The sequence below is a fragment of the Lissotriton vulgaris genome, chromosome 7 (genome assembly GCF_964263255.1).
Source record: "Lissotriton vulgaris chromosome 7, aLisVul1.2, whole genome shotgun sequence".
Lineage (NCBI taxonomy): Eukaryota > Metazoa > Chordata > Amphibia > Caudata > Salamandridae > Lissotriton > Lissotriton vulgaris.
The window spans coordinates 848794965-848817094 of record NC_141695.1 but is presented as its reverse complement, the minus strand read 5'-3'; the positions used below and the strand labels follow the sequence as shown (position 1 = coordinate 848817094).

Here is a 22130-nt window from a genome sequence, read left to right as displayed (position 1 = left end):
GGTAAGTGGGGGCGCCTATGTATAGGCTGTTGGCATAGTCCAGATGAGCGGTAATTAGGGCATGGACCACCGTTTTGCGGGACTCTAGTGGGAGGTATAGGATGATTTTTTTTATCATTTGAAGTTTACCGAAGCAGGCTGAGGTAACTTTATTGATTTGAGTTTTGCAGGAGAGGGAGGTGTTGAATTGAAAGCCAAGGTTGCGTGCGGTTTGAACTGGTTCTGGGGGGGGGGTTGAGTTCAGACAGCCACCAGAGATTGGAGGATATAGGCGATTTTTAATTGAAGAACAGGACCTCGGTTTTGTCTGTATTGAGTTTCAGGTTGTTGGCGGACATCCATGCTGCGATGTTGAGCATACAGAGGCGAAGTTGGTAAAAGATTTTTCAGTGTGTTCTTTGAAGGAGAACACCAGTTGGGTGTAATCAGCGTAGAAGGTTACTTTGACGCCCCAGGATTCAACAACTTTAGCCAGAGGTTTGAGGTATACATTGAAAAGGAGCGGGCTGAGGGCTGAGCCCTGTGGGACGCCCCAGATCAGCTGTTTTTTTGGAGGCGAGAAAAGGTCCTAGCATCACTTGCTGTATTCTGTTTGTGAGAAAGGATTTTATCCATGCAAGGGGGGGCCCGCCGATACCAACTTCTTGCAGGCGGGTCAGAAGTTTGTCGTGCGAGATGGTATCGAACGCTGCAGATAGGTCGAGGAGGACTAGCATGGCCTCCTCTCCCTTGTCCGTGCATTCGCGGATCGATTCGGATACCTCGAGTAGTGCCAACTCGGTACTGTAGTCTGGTCTAAAGCCTGACTGGGTGTCGTGGAATAAGGAGTTGGATTCCAAGTACTGGGACAGTTATTTTTGGACGGCTTTTTCCAGAACTTTTGCGGGGCTTGGGTAGAAGTGAAATTGGTCTGTAGTTATTTAGACAGGAAGGGTCGACGCCGTTTTTTTTTTTAAGAGGGATCAGCATGGCGTGTTTCCAGGCCGCAGGAACAACCCCAGTGAGTAGTGAGGAGTTCCAGATGTCTAATAGGGGGTTAATGATGATGGGGGCAATTTCGTTCAAGATAAGAGCTGGGGCTGGGTCCAGAGGTGAGCCAGATTTACATTCCAGAAGTAGCTTTAGAGCAAGTTCTTTGCTAAGTGGTTGGAATGAGGTAAAAGCATGAGTGCTATTGGGGATTGGGTCTTTGGTGGTATCGGAATCTTTCTGAAGGATTGCTGCCGCTATGTTGGCAATTTTTTCTTCGAAGAAGTTATATAAGTTTTCACATAGTGTCTGTGACATGGGCACAGGAGTCGAGAGTGCGCTGGGGTGAGTGAATTCTTTCACTATATTGAATAGGGCTTTGGTCAAGTTTTTTGCTTTGGCGATTGTTTCAGAAAAGTAAGTGCTCATGGATTGGCGTTTGAGTTTACGAAACTCTTTAAGGCTTTGTCGATAGAGGGCTTTAGCTTCGGTATCGTAGTTCTGTCTCCATTGTCGTTCTAGCTTTTTGCACATGCTTCTGTGTGCCCGTAGTTTTTCCGTAAACCATGGGCCGATGGTTGTTTTCTACGGGAGGAAAGGCTTTGAAGAGGCGCGACTTTCTCGATGGCGGACGTGAGGTCGCTATTTAGTGTACTCACTGCTTTGTTGAGGTCGTCCAGGAGAGGGATAAGACTGTTGTGGTAGTTTGGTTCTAGGGCAGCAAGTGTAAGTTTGTGCCATTTTCTGCCCTGAGATCTGATGGAGGACTCTTGTTTTGTAGCTAGAGTCAGGGGTAACTCGAAGGGTATAAGAAAATGGTCGGACCATGGTAGGGGTAGGGAAGGGAGGATTTTCAGTTTCTCGCTGTTTGAGAAAATAAGGTCGAGGGTATGGCCTGCTTTATGAGAAGGGCCTTTTACTTTTTGCGTAAGATTGATGTTTTGCATAGATTCGAGGAGTTGGGAGGCGCGGTTACAGCTACTTACATCAACGTGGTGGTTGAAGTCTCCCAGAACCATGAAGTGGGGGTGTTTGAGGGAGAGATCTGCTGTTGCAGCCAATAGCTCTAGGACAGCCGATTGTGAGGTGTTCGGGGGGTTATAGACCAGGATCCCTGAGCAAACGGCTGTGGAGGAGTCAGTGATAGAGAAGTACAGAGCTTCAATGGGGTTAATATTAGTGATTTTTCTTGAGGTGATTTTCAGGTGTTTCTTTAGAATCACCGCGATTCCTCCTCCTGTTTTGGAGGCTTCACGGCCGAGTCCCGTGAAACTGTAGTCAGTGGGTAGAGCTAGGGCGATGTCAGGATTGGAGGAGTCTTTAATCCAAGTCTCTGTTAGGAACAGTGCGTCCCAGGCTAAGGTAGACAGTAAAAGCCAGATGTCATTGGTGTGGATATATATATATATATATATATATATATATATATATATATATATATATATATATATGATTTGAAAAAACATAGACAGGACCGTTTACCAAATAGAAAGAAAAATCTGTCCTCTGAACAATATGATGCAATTGCCAGCCTTAAATCAGATGAGAGTATAGTTATCCGCTATGCCGATAAAGGGGGCAATGTGGTTGTTCTAGATAAAGAGAATTATCTGGCAGAGGGGCGCAGACAGTTGGGAGATACAAACTGTTATGAAAGGAGTTCTGTTGCAGACTTTAGAGAAACCAAGGTCCTATTTGAAAATATGTTGTATGATTTCAAAGAGAAAGGCCTGTTAACTTGGGACGAATATGTGTTTCTTAAATGTGACCATCCCAGGATTCCTATCCTATACCTTCTCCCCAAAGTGCACAAAAATGCCACGAATCCACCAGGGAGACCCATTGTATCGTCAATGGGTTCACTGCTAGAAAAAACATCTCAATACATTGATCACTTTTTAAGACCCTTTGTAGTAGCCCTACCCACCTACCTAAAAGATACAACACACTTCTTGAAAAGCATTGAGGGAATCATCTGGGAGCCAACTTACATCTTAGTCACCTTAGATGTTAACAGTCTCTACACTTGTATCAAACACAGCATAGGCATACAAGCAGTAGAACACTTTCTAAAAATGAGATCTGTTGCCTATTTTGAACACTCTAAAATGCTGGTTAAACTCATTGAGTTCTGTCTTTCACAACTTCTTCATTTTTGATGAGCTGATGTACCGACAGTCACAGGGCACGGCGATGGGCACCTGCTTCGCCCCTAGTTATGCCAACCTGTTCATGGGTTGGTGGGAGGAGCAGGTGTCCAGTGAGATCGCCAACTTTAACACCAATGTTGTCCTGTGGCTGAGGTACATCGACGATATTTTCGTCATCTGGGATGGTACAGTAGAATCAGTGAAGACATTTGTGAGTGAGCTGAACAACAACAATATCAACCTCAGATTCACAGAACACATCCATGAATCAAGGATAGAATTCTTAGACATCAATGTGGAGATTCAAGGGACTGCGATAGTGACCAGTCTGCACAGAAAGACAACAGCGGGCAACAGTCTACTTAATGCAGCAGTGCGCACCCCAGAAACCTCATAGACAGTATACCTTATGGGGAATTGCTACGTGCAAAGCGTAATTGCAGCACGCAGGAAGCTTTTGAAAAAGAAATGGAGGTCATGACAAAGCGCTTCCAAGATCGAGGGTATAGCCATAAAACAATAGAAGGAGCTATAAAAAGGGTGAATACTAAGGACAGAAAAGACCTGTTAGATACTAACAAATCGAAGGATTTAGAATCTAATATTAGATTCATTACGACCTTCTCAGGCCAGGCTAGAGATGTAAAACAGATTCTCATGAAGCATTGGCATGTGCTTCTCACAGACCAACACCTTAAACCTCACCTTAACCCCAATCCACAGGTAACATACAGAAAGAGCAAGTCCTTACAAGATGAACTGAGTCCTAATTCAGTAACCAGCACGAAGAAAGTGAAGGATCCACCAGGGTTCAAATGCTGTAACTCATGCAAAGCCTGTCGCAACAGCTTTAATTGTAAAGAGGTGACGGTCCCAAGTACAGGCAGGGTGTTTATAATACAGAAAAATGTAAACTGTAACACAATGTACTGCATATACCTACTTGTCTGTCCATGTGACAAGTGGTATATAGGGAGCACCACACTTAAGGCAAAAGAGAGAGTGTTGCAGCATTTAAGGGCCATCAGAAATCACAACACACAATACCCGGTAGCAAGGCATTTTTTCGAACACCATTTTCAAAACGAAAACTTGCTACGAATGGTAGTGCTGGATAAGATTGATCTAGGGATTCGGGGTGGAAATAGAACTTTGAGTCTTAGAAAACTAGAATCAAGGTATATTATCGACTTCGAGACAACTTATCCCCAAGGCCTGAATAACCATGAGGAGCTTTCTGTACACCTTGAAGACTGAATAAAAAACTGATAATTTGAATGAGTAAAGAACATGAAATGATTAATGTATATCAAGCCGCTGAATGTAAGTCGTTTCTTTTAAAGTAATCTTTCATGATGTAAATTTTTGATGTTTTAATTCACAGATTCTGTTGATAGGATGTTGGATTTTGGAAGTTTAAGAAAAAGAGGTGTCATGAAACAACCAGAGATTGAACACTTTGCCCTTTGTTGAAACATAATACTGAATTACTTTGGAGACAGACAGGAATGAAACCCTTCGCTTCTAGATGATAAAAAGCATAAAGCTTGAAAGGTTTGACTCAACCCACTAGGGTAGGATTTTATTTATCCATTGGAGGAAGACGTTAGTGACTTTCAAGCTAGCCCACTGGGGCATGACTCCTTTGTCTAATTTGGCCAGAGAACTCATGGGCAAGGTTTTTGTGATTTATGAAAAACGACGAAACTCAACTGACTGTTTATAAAATTATGAGAAAAAATTATGAAAAGGAATTAATTGTCAGCATTTAAGGAACATTGGCCCACTGGGGCAAGACCATAGCGTTTTTCATAATTAGCCCACTGGGGCGTGATTTTCTGTCCTTTCTCTGCCAACTTGGCGCTAAAAGGAACACTTAAGGGGCAAACATTTGTGATTTAACAAATCCAAAGACCTCAATGATGATTGGTAAAAATGTTACAATGATATAACGGTTATTGATTGTGTTAATCTGGTTTTGCCTAAATAATAATCTGTTTGGACAATGAGACACCAATCTAATGAAATGTAATTGACATTTTTCCATTTCCAACATGTCTCCTGCACTTTGCACTTTTGGGTGTTGATATGATAGTCCTACTTTTATGATTATTGTAAAAACAATGTAAAAGGACTATGTTTTGGAATCCACAACAAACGTGAGCAAGCCGTGAGGTGAAACGCGTTGTTTGTTTTTGCCTGCTAATAAATTTCCACAGCACAGCAGACTCTTGGTGTGTCGTCTACGTTCTTTCTGGAGGAGAAAACGTTCGAGTGTAAGATATTGGGCTTCCGGGGCCCCAGAGACGACCCACTCGTGAGCGGGTACTAGCTTGTACCGGGACTCTGGACATATATATATATATATATATCAGTTTCCAAAGCTCCGCGTATACATCGACCCAGGAAAACCACACGAATCCAGCGTAGATAAAGGCACAGAGTTTATTAAAAGCTTGAGTCCAACAAAATCTGACGCGTTTCAGGCATCCGCCCTTGCTCACAGACAGTCAGTTAATGCGACATCCACATTTAAATACACAGTGCTTCACAGTTTTTTTCTTTCAACTGACATTTTTTTCTTTTTTTCAAACATTACACCATGTGATCATGAAAATAGAGGACATACTCTATTCTTAGCACTCGGAAGTCTGTTTTCCAAACAATTATACCATTAGTTGTTTTCTACTGCACTAAAATTGGTTAAAATCCACAATTCAAAAAGAATAAATTGAATCCATTATTTATAATAAAGTGCATCTAGTGGCCTGCAAAAAAATGTATCAAACATGATATAGTTTGACACATATAATACAATTGCATATAATGCTTGCAAAATCAAGCGAATAGAACCATGTTAAAATCCATTAAAAAACAATACAATCTTGTAGATAAAACCCAGTCATTGTGCAAATTACGCAAAAAAGTGCATTTTTCTAGTTAATATTCTAATAAAGTGCAAATGCAATGTGCAAATATATGCTTTATATGTAAACTTTATAAAGTGACAAAATGCAATTTGTGCAAATAATGCAAAGATGTAAACAATTGGATAAAATCCAAGATGACAGGGTTCTATATGTCTTCAGATATAACATGGCAGCAAAGAAAATGAATGCTTAGAATGCAAATGGCCAGGAGTGCTGTATTCAAAAGAAAATGGATCAATAGTGGATAAACCACTATAAGATATTCCCAATGCAGTTTTAGGTAAAGAAAACAGACATTAACAAATAGTCCCATGTGGCTATGTCCAAATAAAATAAGAAAGTGTTACCCAAATAATAAAAGTGAGAAAAAGCTTATATGGTCACAACCATGAAGCAATATGTGATAGGGAGAAATGGGAAAGTGATAAAGTATATAAAAGAAATTCTATGTATAAAAAATATCAAACCGTGGGTATTACTGGCGGCTGACCAACACAGTAATCAATACAATAAGCAACAAAGGTTTACAGGAAAACGTGCAAATCTTCTGTAGTGTTGAGCCCATTTGGAAATCTACTGTCTAATTCCAAAATAAATTGGGACTCAAGTCTCCTAAGCATCTTGTCCCTGTCCCCGCCCCTCACAGGCTTGTCCACTGAGACGATGACAAAGTACGTTAGGCATTGTAAATCATTTTTGTGATTGCTCTTAAAATGCCTGGCCACCGGATATGATGGATCATTATTAACGATGGCACGGAGATGTTGGAGAATCCTGACATGCACAGGTTGTCGTGTACTGCCGACATATCTAAGTCCACATGTGCATGTCAGGACATAGATGGCAAACTCAGTCTTGCAAGTGAATTGACCCCTGATGTTAATTGGGTCAGAACTGAAGGGTGTGTAATACTGAGTAGTTGTTTTGCCGAATTTGCACGCCCTGCAGGAGGTGCAACGTTTAAAACCAGAGCGGGATTTCATCCACTCTTGTTTCTTCCTAAGTTCCGGAAAATCATGACAGATATGTGACCTAAGGGAAGGGCCCTTCCGAAAGGTCACAGTGGGACCATCAGGCAGTCTGGGTTTTAACACCTGGTCAGTTAATAAGACCGACCATCTTCATGTCACAATAGATCTTATTTGTCTTGCTTGCCTGCTATAGGCAGTTATGAGTCTTGGTGCCTCGGTGTTGTCTTCAGGGACACTACCAGACCTGATGTTAGGTGTCTGGTCTAGCAAGGATTCACGAGTTCTACTTGTTGCTTTCTGCAATGCCAACTTAAGGATAGATTCATGGTAGCCCCTTTGCCTGAATCTATCTAAGGCTTCCTTGGTGCAGATTTCAAGATCAGTTTCTGTACTGCATATCCTTTTGATCCTGAGTAGCTCGCCTAATGGGATGTTATCTACTACATGTCGAGGATGTGCACTGCTGGCATGAAGAATACTGTTGCCAGCAGTGCTTTTTCTGTGTAGTTTTGATGCCAGGTGTCCATTGTGTACAAATATTTTTACATCCAAAAACTCAGCCTCACAACCACTAATAGATTTAGTGAACCTTAGATTTTCATGGTTGGTATTCAGACTTGTGACAAAGTTATCAGCACTGGCAAAATCTCCACGCCACAAAACAAAAACATCATCTATATAACGAATCCACAACAAAACATGTTTATCAAAAATAATCGCATGTTGCCGCCTGAGGACCTGCTCCTCCCACCAGCCTACGTGTAAACACGCATAGCTGGGGAAAAAGCAGGCCCCCATAGCAACTCCATGCTTCTGAACAAAGATATCATTCCCAAATAAAAAGAAATTATTATGAAGACACCAAGTGGTTAACTCAATTAATACTTTGTTATGGCAATAACAATTGATGGGTCTTTTGCCAAGGAAAAAGTCGAGCGCTTTCAAGTCAGATGTATGCTCTATGCTCGTGTAGAGCGACTCGATATCCAAAGTAATCATTAACATGTCACTGCTCCATGGGATGTCATTAATTTTTGCAATGAAATCACTGGTGTCCTTAACATAAGTAGATAAATCTTTGACCAAGTCCTGCAAGAAATAGTCAATATATTGTGTGACATGTTCTGCCACCCCCCCAATGGCCGAGATGATAGGCCGGCCAGGGACTGGTTTGACCTGCTTATGAATTTTTGGGAGTAGATATAATTTGGGCAATATTGGAAACTCAATATGAAGAAAGTCAAACTCCTGAGAGGAGATCATAGCATCTCTTTTACATGGATATAACAACTTTTTCAAAACATCCTTGGCATCATTAAAATGTTTGATGTTAGATTTAGAATAACATGTTGGATCATTCAGTTGTCTTTTCGCTTCATCAATGTAAGCTTCCTGGGGCCAGATAACTACATTTCCCCCTTTGTCCGCAGTAGTAACAATGATATTGTGGTCGTTACCCAGTTTTTTAATGAGTGAAAAGTAATTATTTTCGTGCTTGCTTTTATAGCGTTTTTTGTGCTTTACCTTGTGGTGTAACTGTTTGAGGTCCTCCACCACCACGTCCTGGAATACATCAATTGAATCCCTAAGGCATGGTGGGATTGAATTTCGACTTAGGTTTAAAAGGGCTAATGTTGGCCCCCACTTGTGGAATGGATGCTGCTCTTAATTCCTCCTGAGTTGAGTTTGTATCAGGAGATGTTGTATTGTCAGAAGCCAAATGATGCAAAGTCAACAAAGATTTAGTGTATCTAGACGGTAGAGCTAAGGATACATTTTCGGTGTTATTAGAACATGAACGCTCTTTTTCATTTAATCCTTCCTTAATGTTAAAGAATTTCTTGATTTTTAGTTTTCTGATATATAGGTAGACATCAATACGAGTTTTTGCATAATTAAAATCAGATGCTGGACAGTATGTTAACCCCAAACTTAAAAGTTGTTTTTCTGCTTCAGTTAGGGTAACAGTAGATGGATTAATAATAGTATTGTCACTTATCTTTTTTTGCGCCAGTACTGTCGCTTCGGTTTTTTGGGAGATTTTCCACTTCTTCCGGCGCTCACTCCTCCTTTTATTGCATCTGACTTGTTTGGCTGCTGTTGTTGCCCCTTTTGTTGGTGTTTGGTCCGAGGCCTTAATGTCTGTAGTCGATCCGAAACTAAAAAAATCGACCTCCTCCCCTAGATCAAGGATCAAGGAGTTACTGTCCCATGGAGTGTTTCCATCTTCATCAGACGTGGGGCCACTTGTAAGCGATTCATTATCGCTTATTTCTTGGTTACCGGTCATTGAAGGTGCTCCCTGAGCTGAAGTGGAGGCTCCCGCTTGATTTGTATTTTTACCATGTTTGGCTTGTGCTTGTTGAACTTGTTGCGCCAATTTCGATCGTTTTGCGCTGTCGAATTTACGTGCAAACGCGTAAATCCGACCTTGGGCATAGTCCTCCTTATCCCTGGCGAACTTGTAAACTTTTCTCGCCTTGATCTTTTCCTCTTGTTTCAGCAATCTTTCGTCAATTTCCTTGCGGCCCTTAGTGATAATTTCATGGGGTTCAAATTTTCGTAAAACATCATTTAGTTCTTCAATCTCCTTCATTAGTATTTCCCTGTCGATAGAAGCATATTTAACCAAAATTTGTATTGATTTGGTGGAGGATTCTAAGTTGGTTTGGCCCCATTCTTTTAACATATTCGGATTGGGCTTGTCATAGCTGGGTGCTAATAAGATACGCAACCCACGTGGCACACGATTTTCCTCTAGATACATTGAAAGGGATTTATGCTCCCACCATTTTGACATTTCCTGGTACATACATTTTTCCAGTTTTTTGAGCATCGCTCGTATTTGGCTCTCTGCTGTGTTGTCATTTGCAATTGAGTCCGTTTTGTTGCTTGCTCCAGAGTTTGGTATAACCTTCGGCAGATTAGAGTAGAGTGCAGCAGCCGCCACCCGCTCTACCACGTAGAATTTCAGCTGACATCACGTCGGACTCAAGAATTCACTTTAAAGTTTGTTCAGCGTAAAATGACCCGAGCTAGTAAGCTCCCAGGGTCACGCGCTGGTGCCAAGTACTCCTCCCCACCGTGTCAGAGAATTTACGAGCACTCATCACAAGGAAAGCTTTACAGCGTCAGGCAGCCGCCCGGTGTGTTTGAAACGCCACTGATGCAATCCTTGACACGAGTGAACTTGGGCTCGATGAACACGGGGGCTGCAATTGAAGAAATTCCTTACAGGAAAGGCAGCGAGGTTGATTGCACACCGCAGCCGGCTTGAGGGGAGTGGATTTGTCTCGGAAGCAATCACCTTCCGAAATTTAAATACAGCAACGGCAGTTTCCAAAGCTCCGCATATACATCGACCCAGGAAAACCACACGAATCCAGCGTAGATAAAGGCACAGAGTTTATTAAAAGCTTGAGTCCAACAAAATGTGACTCGTTTCTGGCATCCGCCCTTGCTCACAGACAGTCAGTTAATGCGACATCCACATTTAAATACCCAGTGCTTCACAGTTTTTTTCTTTCAATTGAATTATTTTTCTTTTTTTCAAACATTACACCATGTGATCATGAAAATAGAGGACATACTCAATTCTTAGCACTCGGAAGTCTGTTTTCCAAACAATTATACCATTAGTTGTTTTCTACTGCACTAAAATTGGTTAAAATCCACAATTCAAAAATAATAAATTGAATCCATTATTTATAATAAAGTGCATCTAGTGGCCTGCAAAAATTTTTATCAAACATGATATAGTTTGACACATATAATACAATTGCATATAATGCTTGCAAAATCAAGCTAATAGAACCATGTTAAAATCCATTAAAAAACAATACAATCTTGTAGATAAAACCCAGTCATTGTGCAAATTACGCAATAAAGTGCATTTTTTTTGTTAATATTCTAATAAAGTGCAATTGCAATGTGCAAATATATGCTTTATATGTAAACATTATAAAGTGACAAAATGCAATTTGTGCAAATAATGCAAAGATGTAAACAATTGGATAAAATCCAAGATGACAAGGTTCTATATGTCTTCAGATATAACATGGCAGCAAAGAAAATGAATGCTTAGAATGCAAATGGCCAGGAGTGCTGTATTCAAAAGAAAATGGATCAATAGTGGATAAACCACTATAAGATATTCCCAATGCAGTTTTAGGTAAAGAAAACAGACATTAACAAATAGTCCCATGTGGCTATGTCCAAATAAAATAAGAAAGTGTTACTCAAATAATAAAAGTGAGAAAAAGCTTATATGGTCACAACCATGAAGCAATATGTGATAGGGAGAAATGGGAAAGTGATAAAGTATATAAAAGAAATTCTATGTATAAAAAATATCAAACCGTGGGTATTACTGGCGGCTGACCAACACAGTAATCAATACAATAAGCAACAAAGGTTTACAGGAAAACGTGCAAATCTTCTGTAGTGTTGAGCCCATTTGGAAATCTACTGTCTAATTCCAAAATAAATTGGGACTCAAGTCTCCTAAGCATCTTGTCCCTGTCCCCGCCCCTCACAGGCTTGTCCACTGAGGCAATGACAAAGTACGTAAGGCATTGTAAATCATTTTTGTGATTGCTCTTAAAATGCCTGGCCACCGGATATGATGGATCATTATTAACGATGGCACGGAGATGTTGGAGAATCCTGACATGCACAGGTTGTCATGTACTGCCGACATATCTAAGTCCACATGTGCATGTCAGGACATAGATGGCAAACTCAGTCTTGCAAGTGAATTGACCTCTTATGTTAATTGGGTCAGAACTGAAGGGTGTGTAATACTGAGTAGTTGTTTTGCCGAATTTGCACGCCCTGCAGGAGGTGCAACGTTTAAAACCAGAGCAGGATTTCATCCACTCTTGTTTCTTCCTAAGTTCCGGAAAATCATGACAGATATGTTACCTAACGGAAGGGCCCTTCCGAAAGGTCACAGTGGGACCATCAGGCATATATATATATATATATATTCGAGACAAAAGCCAGACTGTAGCCCCAGGTCCCCAGGACAAACAGACGACTCAACGACTCCGATATGAGGCAGTTGAAAATTTAATGAGCAAAATTGAGCAGAAGCAAAAACTGACGGGTTTCGGGCGGGTGCCCTTGATCACAGTCAAATGTTAACCCATCATGCCTGAACTTTTAAAGTGCTAGTGCACACCATGTGATAATAATGGATATGGAGAAAATACTACTACGTAACACTGGCATAACTATGAGTATGGATGGGTTTGAATCAATTTACACAAAGTATGTCTCCCAAATACCAATTATTGACTGAATAAATTCATGTGTAATGACAAGATTGTTTCTGCATAAATGCTTAAAATATTGTAAAATACAGTAATATACATTTAAAATGTTATCAAATGGCAGCTTACATAGTTAATACATACTAAATTCCATAAAAATCAACAGGAATAATATATGTAAACAAATAATGTTAAAAAAAACCACACTTGGTATATCACAAAGGAGTATTATTCTAAACAATTGTCCTATTGAACTATGAACCCCTAAACATTACAGACGATATATCATGTGCAAAAGATGCCAATAAATACTGTATATAAATTAAAAAACATATATAATATTTACAATCTTGTGGGGACATCTAATATTGATGGCAACCCCAATTGGTGATGATGCTGAAGGGGACATCTGAACATGATGGCAACCCCTCCAATCTCAAAAATATAGCCTATGTCTGGTAATTAGTCTCCGAGTTTCTATATGTGTACCCAACATCTAATAAGTGAAATCAAAAAAAAGAAAAGTTTTTTTATATATATTTTCGATATAGTCCAATGGGAAACTTACTATCTATATTCACTTTTAAGTCCAAAAATGAAAAAATAATAATCAGGGTGAAAGACAAAAGATATAAACAATTGAACAGCAAAGGAAAAAACCTTTATATGGCGAGGAAAACTAATATATTGTCAAACAAGCAGATTTTACTCAAAACTAATGAAACTAAACATTGGGTCAGAATAGGTTACAGAGTGTAATCATATATGTTAGATAAGACAACCTTAAAGAAAATGATACAGGTCTTCTGTGGTGTTGAGACCATTAGGTACCTTAGTATCGAGTTCTAATATTTTAGACTCGAGTTGGCGTAGCATTTTATCTCTATCCCCTCCCCTGCGGGGTTGGGGTACAGATGTCAACACAAAGTAGCTGAGACACTCCAAATTGTTGTTATGCACACTTTTGAAGTGTCTCGCCACTGGATAAGAGTTGTCATTATTGACAATTGCTCGGAGATGCTGTAATATCCTGGTGTGCACCGCAAGCCGAGTACTCCCAACGTACCTCAGACCGCAAGTACACGCCAGGACATAAACAGCATACTCTGTCCTGCAACTGTAATTTCCCTTAATCTGTAATGACACTGGACTGAATGGGGTCATGTAGGTTCTGGTGTTAACACCAAATTTGCAAGCTCGGCAACTCAAGCATTTAAAAAAACCTTGACGTTGAGGGAACCAGGATTTTTGTTTGAGTAATTCAGGGAATGGATTGGTGACCTGGTTGCGTAAAGAAGGTCCTCTCCTGAAAGTGATCTTAGGATTGTCAGGGAGTTCAGCTGAGATGACACTATCAGTTTGAAGAATTGGCCAACTCTTCGTGAGAATCGATCTCATTTTTCTGTTTTGGCAACTGTATGGTGTTATAAATCTCAAAGCTGAATTTTCAGGGTCTTCGCTGTTTGTTGAAATAACTCTTGTCTGTTGGAGAAGGCAGTCTCTAGACTTTTGTTTCATTTTGTTAACTGCTCTTTTAAGAGTATCAACATGGTACCCTCTTGTTTTGAACCTACTAAGGGCTTCCATCGTACATTTCTCCAATTCCTCTTCAATGCTACAAATCCTTTTAAGGCGGAGCAGTTCCCCATAGGGGATATTCTCAATTGTGTGGTGCGGGTGAGCACTACTAGCGTGCAGAGTGGAATTACCCGCAGTAGCCTTTCTATGGAGGGTGGTTGCCAGACTTCCTGATTTATGATATACCTTAACGTCTAATAAATCAACCGATTTACTATTGATGTGATGAGTAAACTTTAAGTTATACTCATTAGAGTTAAGTTTTTCAATACAAGCAAGTGCACTCAATTCATCACCTCTACAAATTAAAAACACATCGTCAATAATTCTTACCCACATTTGCACATTTTCTGATAAGATGTCATGATGCGTACCCATGAGGACCTGCTTCTCCCAATAGCCCACGTGCAAGCACGCGTAGCTAGGGGAAAAGCAGGCCCCCCATCGCCACTCCCCTCTTTTGTAGATAAATGTCTCTCCCAAACATGAAGAAGTTATGATTTAGGCTCCATGATACTAACGCAACCAGTATTTTACTGTGGTTATAACAGTCTGCTGGTCTGGTACTCAGGAAATGTTCAAGAGCCCTGAGTCCAATCTGATGTTCTATGCTCGTATATAGAGCCTCGATGTCGAGCTTTATCAAAAGAGAGTCTTCTGTCCAAGCGGTATTTTTGATTTTATCCAAGAAATGTCCCGTGTCCTTGATATACGTGGGCAAGTTGGTGACCAGGGGTTGCAGGAAGTAATCGATGTATTGAGCAAGATGTTCCCCCATACTGTTGATGGCCGATATAATGGGCCGTCCTGGTTTTGGAGTTATTTCTTTATGGACTTTGGGTATAAGGTAAAAGCGTGCCATGACCGGTAGTTCAACATGAAGAAATTTGAATTCCTGAATTATATATATAAAATGTATTTTGCAAAAGCAGTTTGTGTTTTATTACACTGTTTAGCCTCCTAGATGGGAGCTGCATTGGTATGAGAAAAAAAATGTGTGTGTGTGTGTGTGTGTTTTTGTGTGTGTGTGTGTGTGTGTTTTTGTTTGTTTTCCATATATATTTTTTATTATATCCGTGGTCCCCGCACATGGGTGGCAATATTTAGTGCTTATGACTATTGATGAGGAGCCCCTGGAAGAGAACAGAGCTTGCGTATGCAGTGTAGGGGAACAGGCGGTTGTGCATTGTACTGCCAGGACACTGTTGAGTTTGGTATGCATTATTAGGTGATTGCTTAATGTGAAGTGCTCTGTGAATGTCAGCTATCTATGGAACACGGGGTTGGTGCTAGCCGTTTCTGCATGCACTTTGACTTTTGGATGACATAGGCAGGTGAGCAGAGACAGTTACAATATGGTGTTCAATCTACTGCAGGTGACAGAGCTGATGTGTTCAGTTAACTACGGGTGACAGCATGATAAAATAGTCTCTACACACTGTACAGAGGGTGATAAAGATGGATGTAAAGAGTATTGTGCCACAGCAGTGTGCAGTGTTCCGACTGCCCACCAAGTCACAAAGATTTCAAATTGTTTTGCAATCGCTTCAACTTCCTTCTTTCCCTGCTCTCACACACATACATCTTGTTGCCTACAATCGCTACACCTTCCTCATTTCCCTGCTCTCACATACATACATCTTGTTGCCCACAAACACACAGACTCTCCCCTTCTTTACACTTTGGATAGGTATGTGTATGTATGCGTGCCCATGTTGGTAAATACTGCATCTGCAACTCGCTGTGCTAAATCTATTGGGTGTTTATTGGGAAGCTTACATTGTTACTGGCTTTGATTTACTCGTTTTGCCTCTAAGGGAGGCTTGCACAGCTGCTGCCTATTTTACGCCTCTTATATATTAAAAAAAGCAGTTTATGGTTAGCGATACTGGTTTACCTTGAAAACACCACAATATTTGAGTTTTTTAAAGTTTGTTCAATATGGAGGTACGTGTTACTGTGTCTAGGGCTCAGTTAGGCGGTAGAGAGTGAGTGTGAGCCACTTATCACTAGCCAGGTAGTTATCCAAGTTTGGGACGGGTGTCTTTGATATGGGGTCCTACCTGTATGTTGGCACCGACTGTTCTTGGTGAGATGCACTTACTGTAGGAAGGCGGTGGGTCATCTTGGCATGGAGCACTTCCTCCAGGATATGAATGGACTATTTTGGGGTATGGGACCTGCCAGATATTATGAGTGTTCCTTGTATTTGAGCATCAACAGCTTGTCAAAAGCAATATGTATGGTAGGCAACAAGCGGGCTGGTGGCCAATCAGGCAGGATCTACATAACACAGCAGAAAAGCATCCCCAGCCCACATAGGCACAGATTCATGAGTTTTGAAAAGGGAGGTCTGAATAACTGCAATTCTTAGAAAAAACATACAAAATGTGCACTTTGTTGCAGCAGCTCTAATCTTAATACACCACAGTTTACATCACCAGTTTTTAACCACCCACTCCCGTCTGCACATCCTTTACCTCATTGACAATTTCTTTTTTGTCTCTCTGTCAAATTCACCTCTCAAGCCTCATCCTTCCCCCAGCTGATTTCAAACTCCCTCCTTTTCTCCACGCTTCATGGACAGAACAATGTAAAAACAACATAATTTAAAAGAAATCATACTTGTCTCTTGAGGCACCAAGGGCCAAGACAATAGGATCTGCAATCTCAAGCATGGACTGCAGTATTGATGCCACTACGATGAAGAGGATGATGCTGAGAAGGAAGGCCCGATGGACAACCTGCAGTTCAATGAGTCCAGTTTGCACAGCCAGGATGAGAAGAGTAACTCCCTCTGTCATACCACTAGAGAGAGAAATGAAAAAAAAACAATAACCTGATCAAGCAAATTCTAAATAATGTTACTGTTTCATAGGCACAAAAGAGACGTCTTCACCACCCCTACTAAGAGATAAGCACTCAATAACTTTACTTCTTAACACTAACTCTGAGCAGTCACAATCAACAATCCAAAGGAGAAAACGTTGAGGGTTTTCATACAATGAAAAAGAGACAATAAATGAGCACTCTCACAATGTAAGCCACACTGCTGCTAAACCCCAAACAATCTCGTCCAACTGTACAGATGGAAACACATCATAATCTTATTCCATAACCAGAAGATGCAAGAATGAGTAATCCCAACCTTTAAAAACGAGACAATTCAACAATATCAATCCATAGACATAAGAGCCAAAAATCCACAATCATGCCACTCCTGAAAGCAAAGAATGAACAATCTAACAAGCAAAAGAAGATCAAAAGTGCATAATCACAAGACAGATCCAAGCGTAAAACACTAAGTAGGATTGAAGCCCAACAAATAACTCCACAAAATGTGCCTCACTATCCACAACATATTTAGTCATAATACAATTCAAGGTACACAATTGATGTTAAAAGCCAAGTCCTCAATGCACCCCAAAGTCTAAGGAGGCCTTCTACAAGGTTACTAGCGTAAAACAGTATTCATAATACAGTTATTTAAAATTGAATTCAGCTTGTAAGGACTTTTATGTAACATACGCAGGGTCAGACATTGAGCCTTAAAACGTAGTGAGGTGTTGATCACTAATTGCTTTCTCTTTGTTTTACCTAACGTATAGTAGGAGAGATCTACTTCTCTTCCAGGCTAAAGTGTTTGTTATTATAATTAACAAAATAGACCAAATCCCAACCCCAGAAAGGAAATAGAAAGCATAAATTTGCAGCCTTCCGTCTCGAATGGGCTGACGTCAAATAGCAACAAACTGGCTACAACCCGCTAGTCTCAGATATGAATTGTGACAAAAAGCTGTACCTGAATGGCCAATGACTGAAATGCACATGATCAGAAATCACACTGACTAGAAAGCCTATAATGCCGTGATTGACATGCGGGTGGCAGCTGGCCCTCTATATGGTATTCCCACTAGGAGGATATACCTTGAACAGAGTCCTGAGGTTCCTCAAAAGTGTACAGGACTCAATGTAAAACTCAAAGTGCTCTTTTAGTGGTAGTGTGGGCGAGCAGCCTTAGGCCTAACACAGAGGAGTGCAAGATATATATTGCACAACAGTGCCAGAACAACTTTATAAAATTATACTTTGTTTGTATTTTAAGACCAAGATCTTCATAATATGTAAAATGTATACATAAAATACTTTTCACTTTGAAAAATTGACACTTAGAAACTTTTCAAACAAAACAGGTGATGGACAGAATGTGGATCAATGTCACACATTCACCCCAGTCCAAAGATCTGGGCCCAAATCCATCGTTTTTTTGCACTCCACACCACCCTGGGTTAGACAATGGCGATATGCAAATCAGCTCTGACCCTGTGCCCCATGGGAACAGTTCAGTCCAAACTACAAAAGCCATGTCCTTCCCAGAACGGAATCAAGCATCCGAGGACCGGACCGGTTTCGAGGTAACACCTCTCATCAGCCCGGCTAGCTTGACTCCAGTGGTGTGGAGTGCCTGGGACCCACGTCTGAGCATCCCCAGCGCAGTTATGGCGGTATTGCAAACAAAACAGGTGATGGACAGAATGTGGATCAATGTCACACATTCACCCCAGTCCAAAGATCTGGGCCCAAATCCATCTTTTTTTTGCACTCCACACCACCCTGGGTTAGACAATGGCGATATGCAAATCAGCTCTGACCCTGTGCCCCATGGGAACAGTCCAGTCCGAACTACAAAAGCCATGTCCTTCCCAGAACGGAATCAATCATCCGAGGACCGGACCGGTTTCGAGGTAACACCTCACATCAGCCCATCGTTTTGGGGCACAGGGTCAGAGCTGATTTGCATATCGCCATTGTCTAACCCAGGGTGGTGTGGAGTGCAAAAAAACGATGGATTTGGGCCCAGATCTTTGGACTGGGGTGAATGTGTGACATTGATCCACATTCTGTCCATCACCTGTTTTGTTTGCAAATTCCGCCCTAAGTGCGCTGGGGATGCTCAGACGTGGGTCCCAGGCACTCCACACCACTGGAGTCAAGCTAGCCGGGCTGATGAGAGGTGTTACCTCGAAACCGGTCCGGTCCTCGGATGCTTGATTCCGTTCTGGGAAGGACATGGCTTTTGTAGTTCGGACTGGACTGTTCCCATGGGGCACAGGGTCAGAGCTGATTTGCATATCGCCATTGTCTAACCCAGGGTGGTGTGGAGTGCAAAAAAACGATGGATTTAGGCCCAGATCTTTGGACTGGGGTGAATGTGTGACATTGATCCACATTCTGTCCATCACCCGTTTTGTTTGCACTTAGAAACATTTCAGCACAGTTCAATGATCTCCTATAAGGAAAACAATATTACAGTTAAACAAGCAAGTAGTGTACTTACAAATTCAGGCTTCAGGATCAAAAGTCGGCAAGGGTCAGGTGAGTACCAAAACTGCACCACCAGCGGCACACGTGTGCAGAGATCAAAATCAGAGTTTGGCCCAATGCATTTCAATGGAGACTAGGGGTGCCAGGAGTCACACTACTTACAGGTAAGTAGATCGGTTGCAGAGGCCAAGCTTTGGGGGTTAGGTTAAGCACGGGGGCACAAAGCAGCACCAAACATACATCCACCGGCGGCCAGGCTCCAGAGGGTGCAATTTCAATGTTGGGCACCCAATGCATTTCAATGGGGATTCTTCTTTAGGCTGCAGGCATGGCACCAGAGATTGCAGGATGGAGCCCGACAGCAGAGGTAAGTAGAGATGTATGGGGTCATAGGGGCACAGTCGGTTCAGCTTACCAAGGCCCAGGGGCTTCAGGTGAAGGGGTGCCTTTCGACATCAGAGTCTTCTTACCAAAGCCGGTAACCGAGGGCGTATTGGGGGGACCGCTGGATTCACACGCAGATGCCAGCCAACACTGGATACGTGCCAGGATCGCTGGGGAGCCTTCACTGCACAGGTGAGCCACTCAGACTCTGGCCGTGAGCGTCAGGTGCAGAGTGGGCAGGGATCACAGTTCCAGCTGGATTCAGAGCACTTGGGAGTAGTTTTCTTTTGGACAGGTCTGCTGTCCACAAGAGATTGGAGTCTTCTACAAAGTCAGCAATCCTGCCAGGGCTTTCAGAGGTCCCTGGCTGCAAGACAGGTTGCAGGTTCGCAGAAGCTGGAGACAGGCCAGAAGGGCTGGGGCCAAGGCAGTCGTCGTCTTTCCTCTTCTCTGCAGGGATGTCTTCTTTCTTCTTAGGTCGTCACAGATCTAGTTTCTAGGTCTGGGGGAGTAACCTAAATACTAAATTTAGGGGAGTTTTAAGGGAGCAACAGATAGGGCCAATGAGTACCTTACCTGGGGTGACAGAACTCTCTATTTTGCCACCCTCCTGTGGCAGGGCGCATAGACTTAGCCAAGATGTGCTTTACCTCGCCTCCCCCACCTTTGGGTTAGAGTTGACAGAGGTGGGCACACCTCCTATTCTAAGTTTTCCCTCCCAAGGTGGGGGTGTAAACCGGGGGGGTTAGCATCTTCTGCTAGCAGCAGAGTCTTGGGGGGAGGGGTACATTATAAAGGCAGCAGGCCTTTGAAGCTTCCCCGTCAAGCATCACACCTCAGCCCAGGATGTGCAATGTTCCAGAGAGCAGAAACATGTCTGGTGGTGGCTGGTTGTCTTGTCAGAGCCCACACAAGGGTTGGTAGGTTTTCAGAGAGGGTACCTCGGAGGTGCCCTCGGAGCACATGGTACAATAAATCTCACACTGGCATCAGTGTGGATTTATTAAGAGGAGTTGTTGGGTACCAAACATTCCTGGGTTCAGTGAAGCCATCATAGTGCTGGGATACTCAAGTTGTCGAGTTTTAAGCCCATGTACTATTTATGGCTTCACTGGCACTTACAATATTAAGAATAGACCAAAATATTGTAGGGGCATATCTGCTCCTGTAGATATGCCCATACTTGAGATATAGTGCACCCTGCCATAAAGCTTGTAAGGCCTGCCAAAGGGGTGACACACCCATACCTTACGTGATGCTGCTTTGACATGGCACACAGGCAGTGTGCCATGTCGACTTTGGTGTTTATGTCTGCACCAGTGCACCCTCTTCAGTCCCAATGCAGTAGGTACAAGGGGTACCATTTACTAGCACCACTTCAGAACCCCTAACAGGAATAGTTTTTGGGGTAAGAACAATGGTATTGGGAACCTTATTAGCACAAACTCAGTACTCAACAGTCAAATTTTCATCAAAAGCCAGGCAAAAAGTGTGTGTGGGGGGGTGGGTGTTATTGCAACACAAACCCACTTTCCTACAGTAAGGTACCTAGGCAGTGTTTGTGGCAACATTTTCGTGCCGGCACTGGTACAACCAAAATGAACATTTTCCTACAGTCAAGTTTTATGCCAAAAGAAAAAATTTGCACATTTTTCAGGACAATTTTTTTTTCAGAGACTCAATGGCATGTTTTACCTTTATAGATGAAGGAGTTCTTTCACTATAATGGAGTGTAAATTTTGAAACTTTGAGGGTAACCAGAGTACTATTCCCTCTGGCTCACTCTTTTGCTTACACCGTCTGCTTATTAGGGTTTTTTGGCAAATATTTTTATTGATTTTAGATTATAGTGTACATTGCTACACCATGATTGGCAAAGCAGTAACAGCATTCTAATATATAGAATGTGTGTGCGCGCTTGATCCAAATGTAATCTGTTACATTCGGATCAAGCGCACACACACAATTCTATATATTAAATACACAGACAAACTGCAATAAATTTAGTCACAATCAAATACAAATAAAGGATTTTTATCAGGGCAAGTCTCAACTCCAAGGTCCGTTCCTTCCAATGGGGTCTGTTATTAGGAGAGTCGGAGTCTGGCCACATTTCTGCCCATTCTGATAAATTCTCTGTTAACTTATCTCTTCTTGATGACTTCTTATTTTATCTGCTAAGGCCCCCTCAACCTGGTGTCTATTTCATCGAGCGATCCTACGGGGGCTAGAGATAATCCGATGTATGGCTATTCTCTTAGTCCAAGCCCCCAGTTGCAGTTTTATTTTACAATGTTTCTGTTTCCTGAGGACATCCAGTAAATATGTTTTAATAGTTTTTGCCATATTCATACCGGTTATATCATGAAGCACTGTCATCGCCTTATCCTTATCATGGAGCATCGTCATTACCTTATCCTAAAAATCAGTTATCTTTTGAAAGTCCCATGTCATGTGTAGTAAAATTGCTTTGGACCAGATGGGGATTTCCACTGTAAACAGGGCAATTTTTAAATGTTACTACTACCATGTGCCATTTAGCCACTAACT

General features: G+C 41.8%; 1 protein-coding gene across 1 annotated transcript in view; it reads right to left on the bottom strand.

The window, feature by feature from the left end:
- The window catches only part of RNF145 (ring finger protein 145), a 348869-nt gene that overhangs the window by 120528 nt on the left and 206211 nt on the right, over nt 1–22130 (bottom strand). Inside the window, exon 8 of the mRNA XM_086931218.1 lies at nt 16497–16679. Within this exon, the coding sequence (XP_086787344.1) occupies nt 16497–16679 (183 nt within the window). The remainder of the gene's footprint in view (nt 1–16496; nt 16680–22130) is intronic.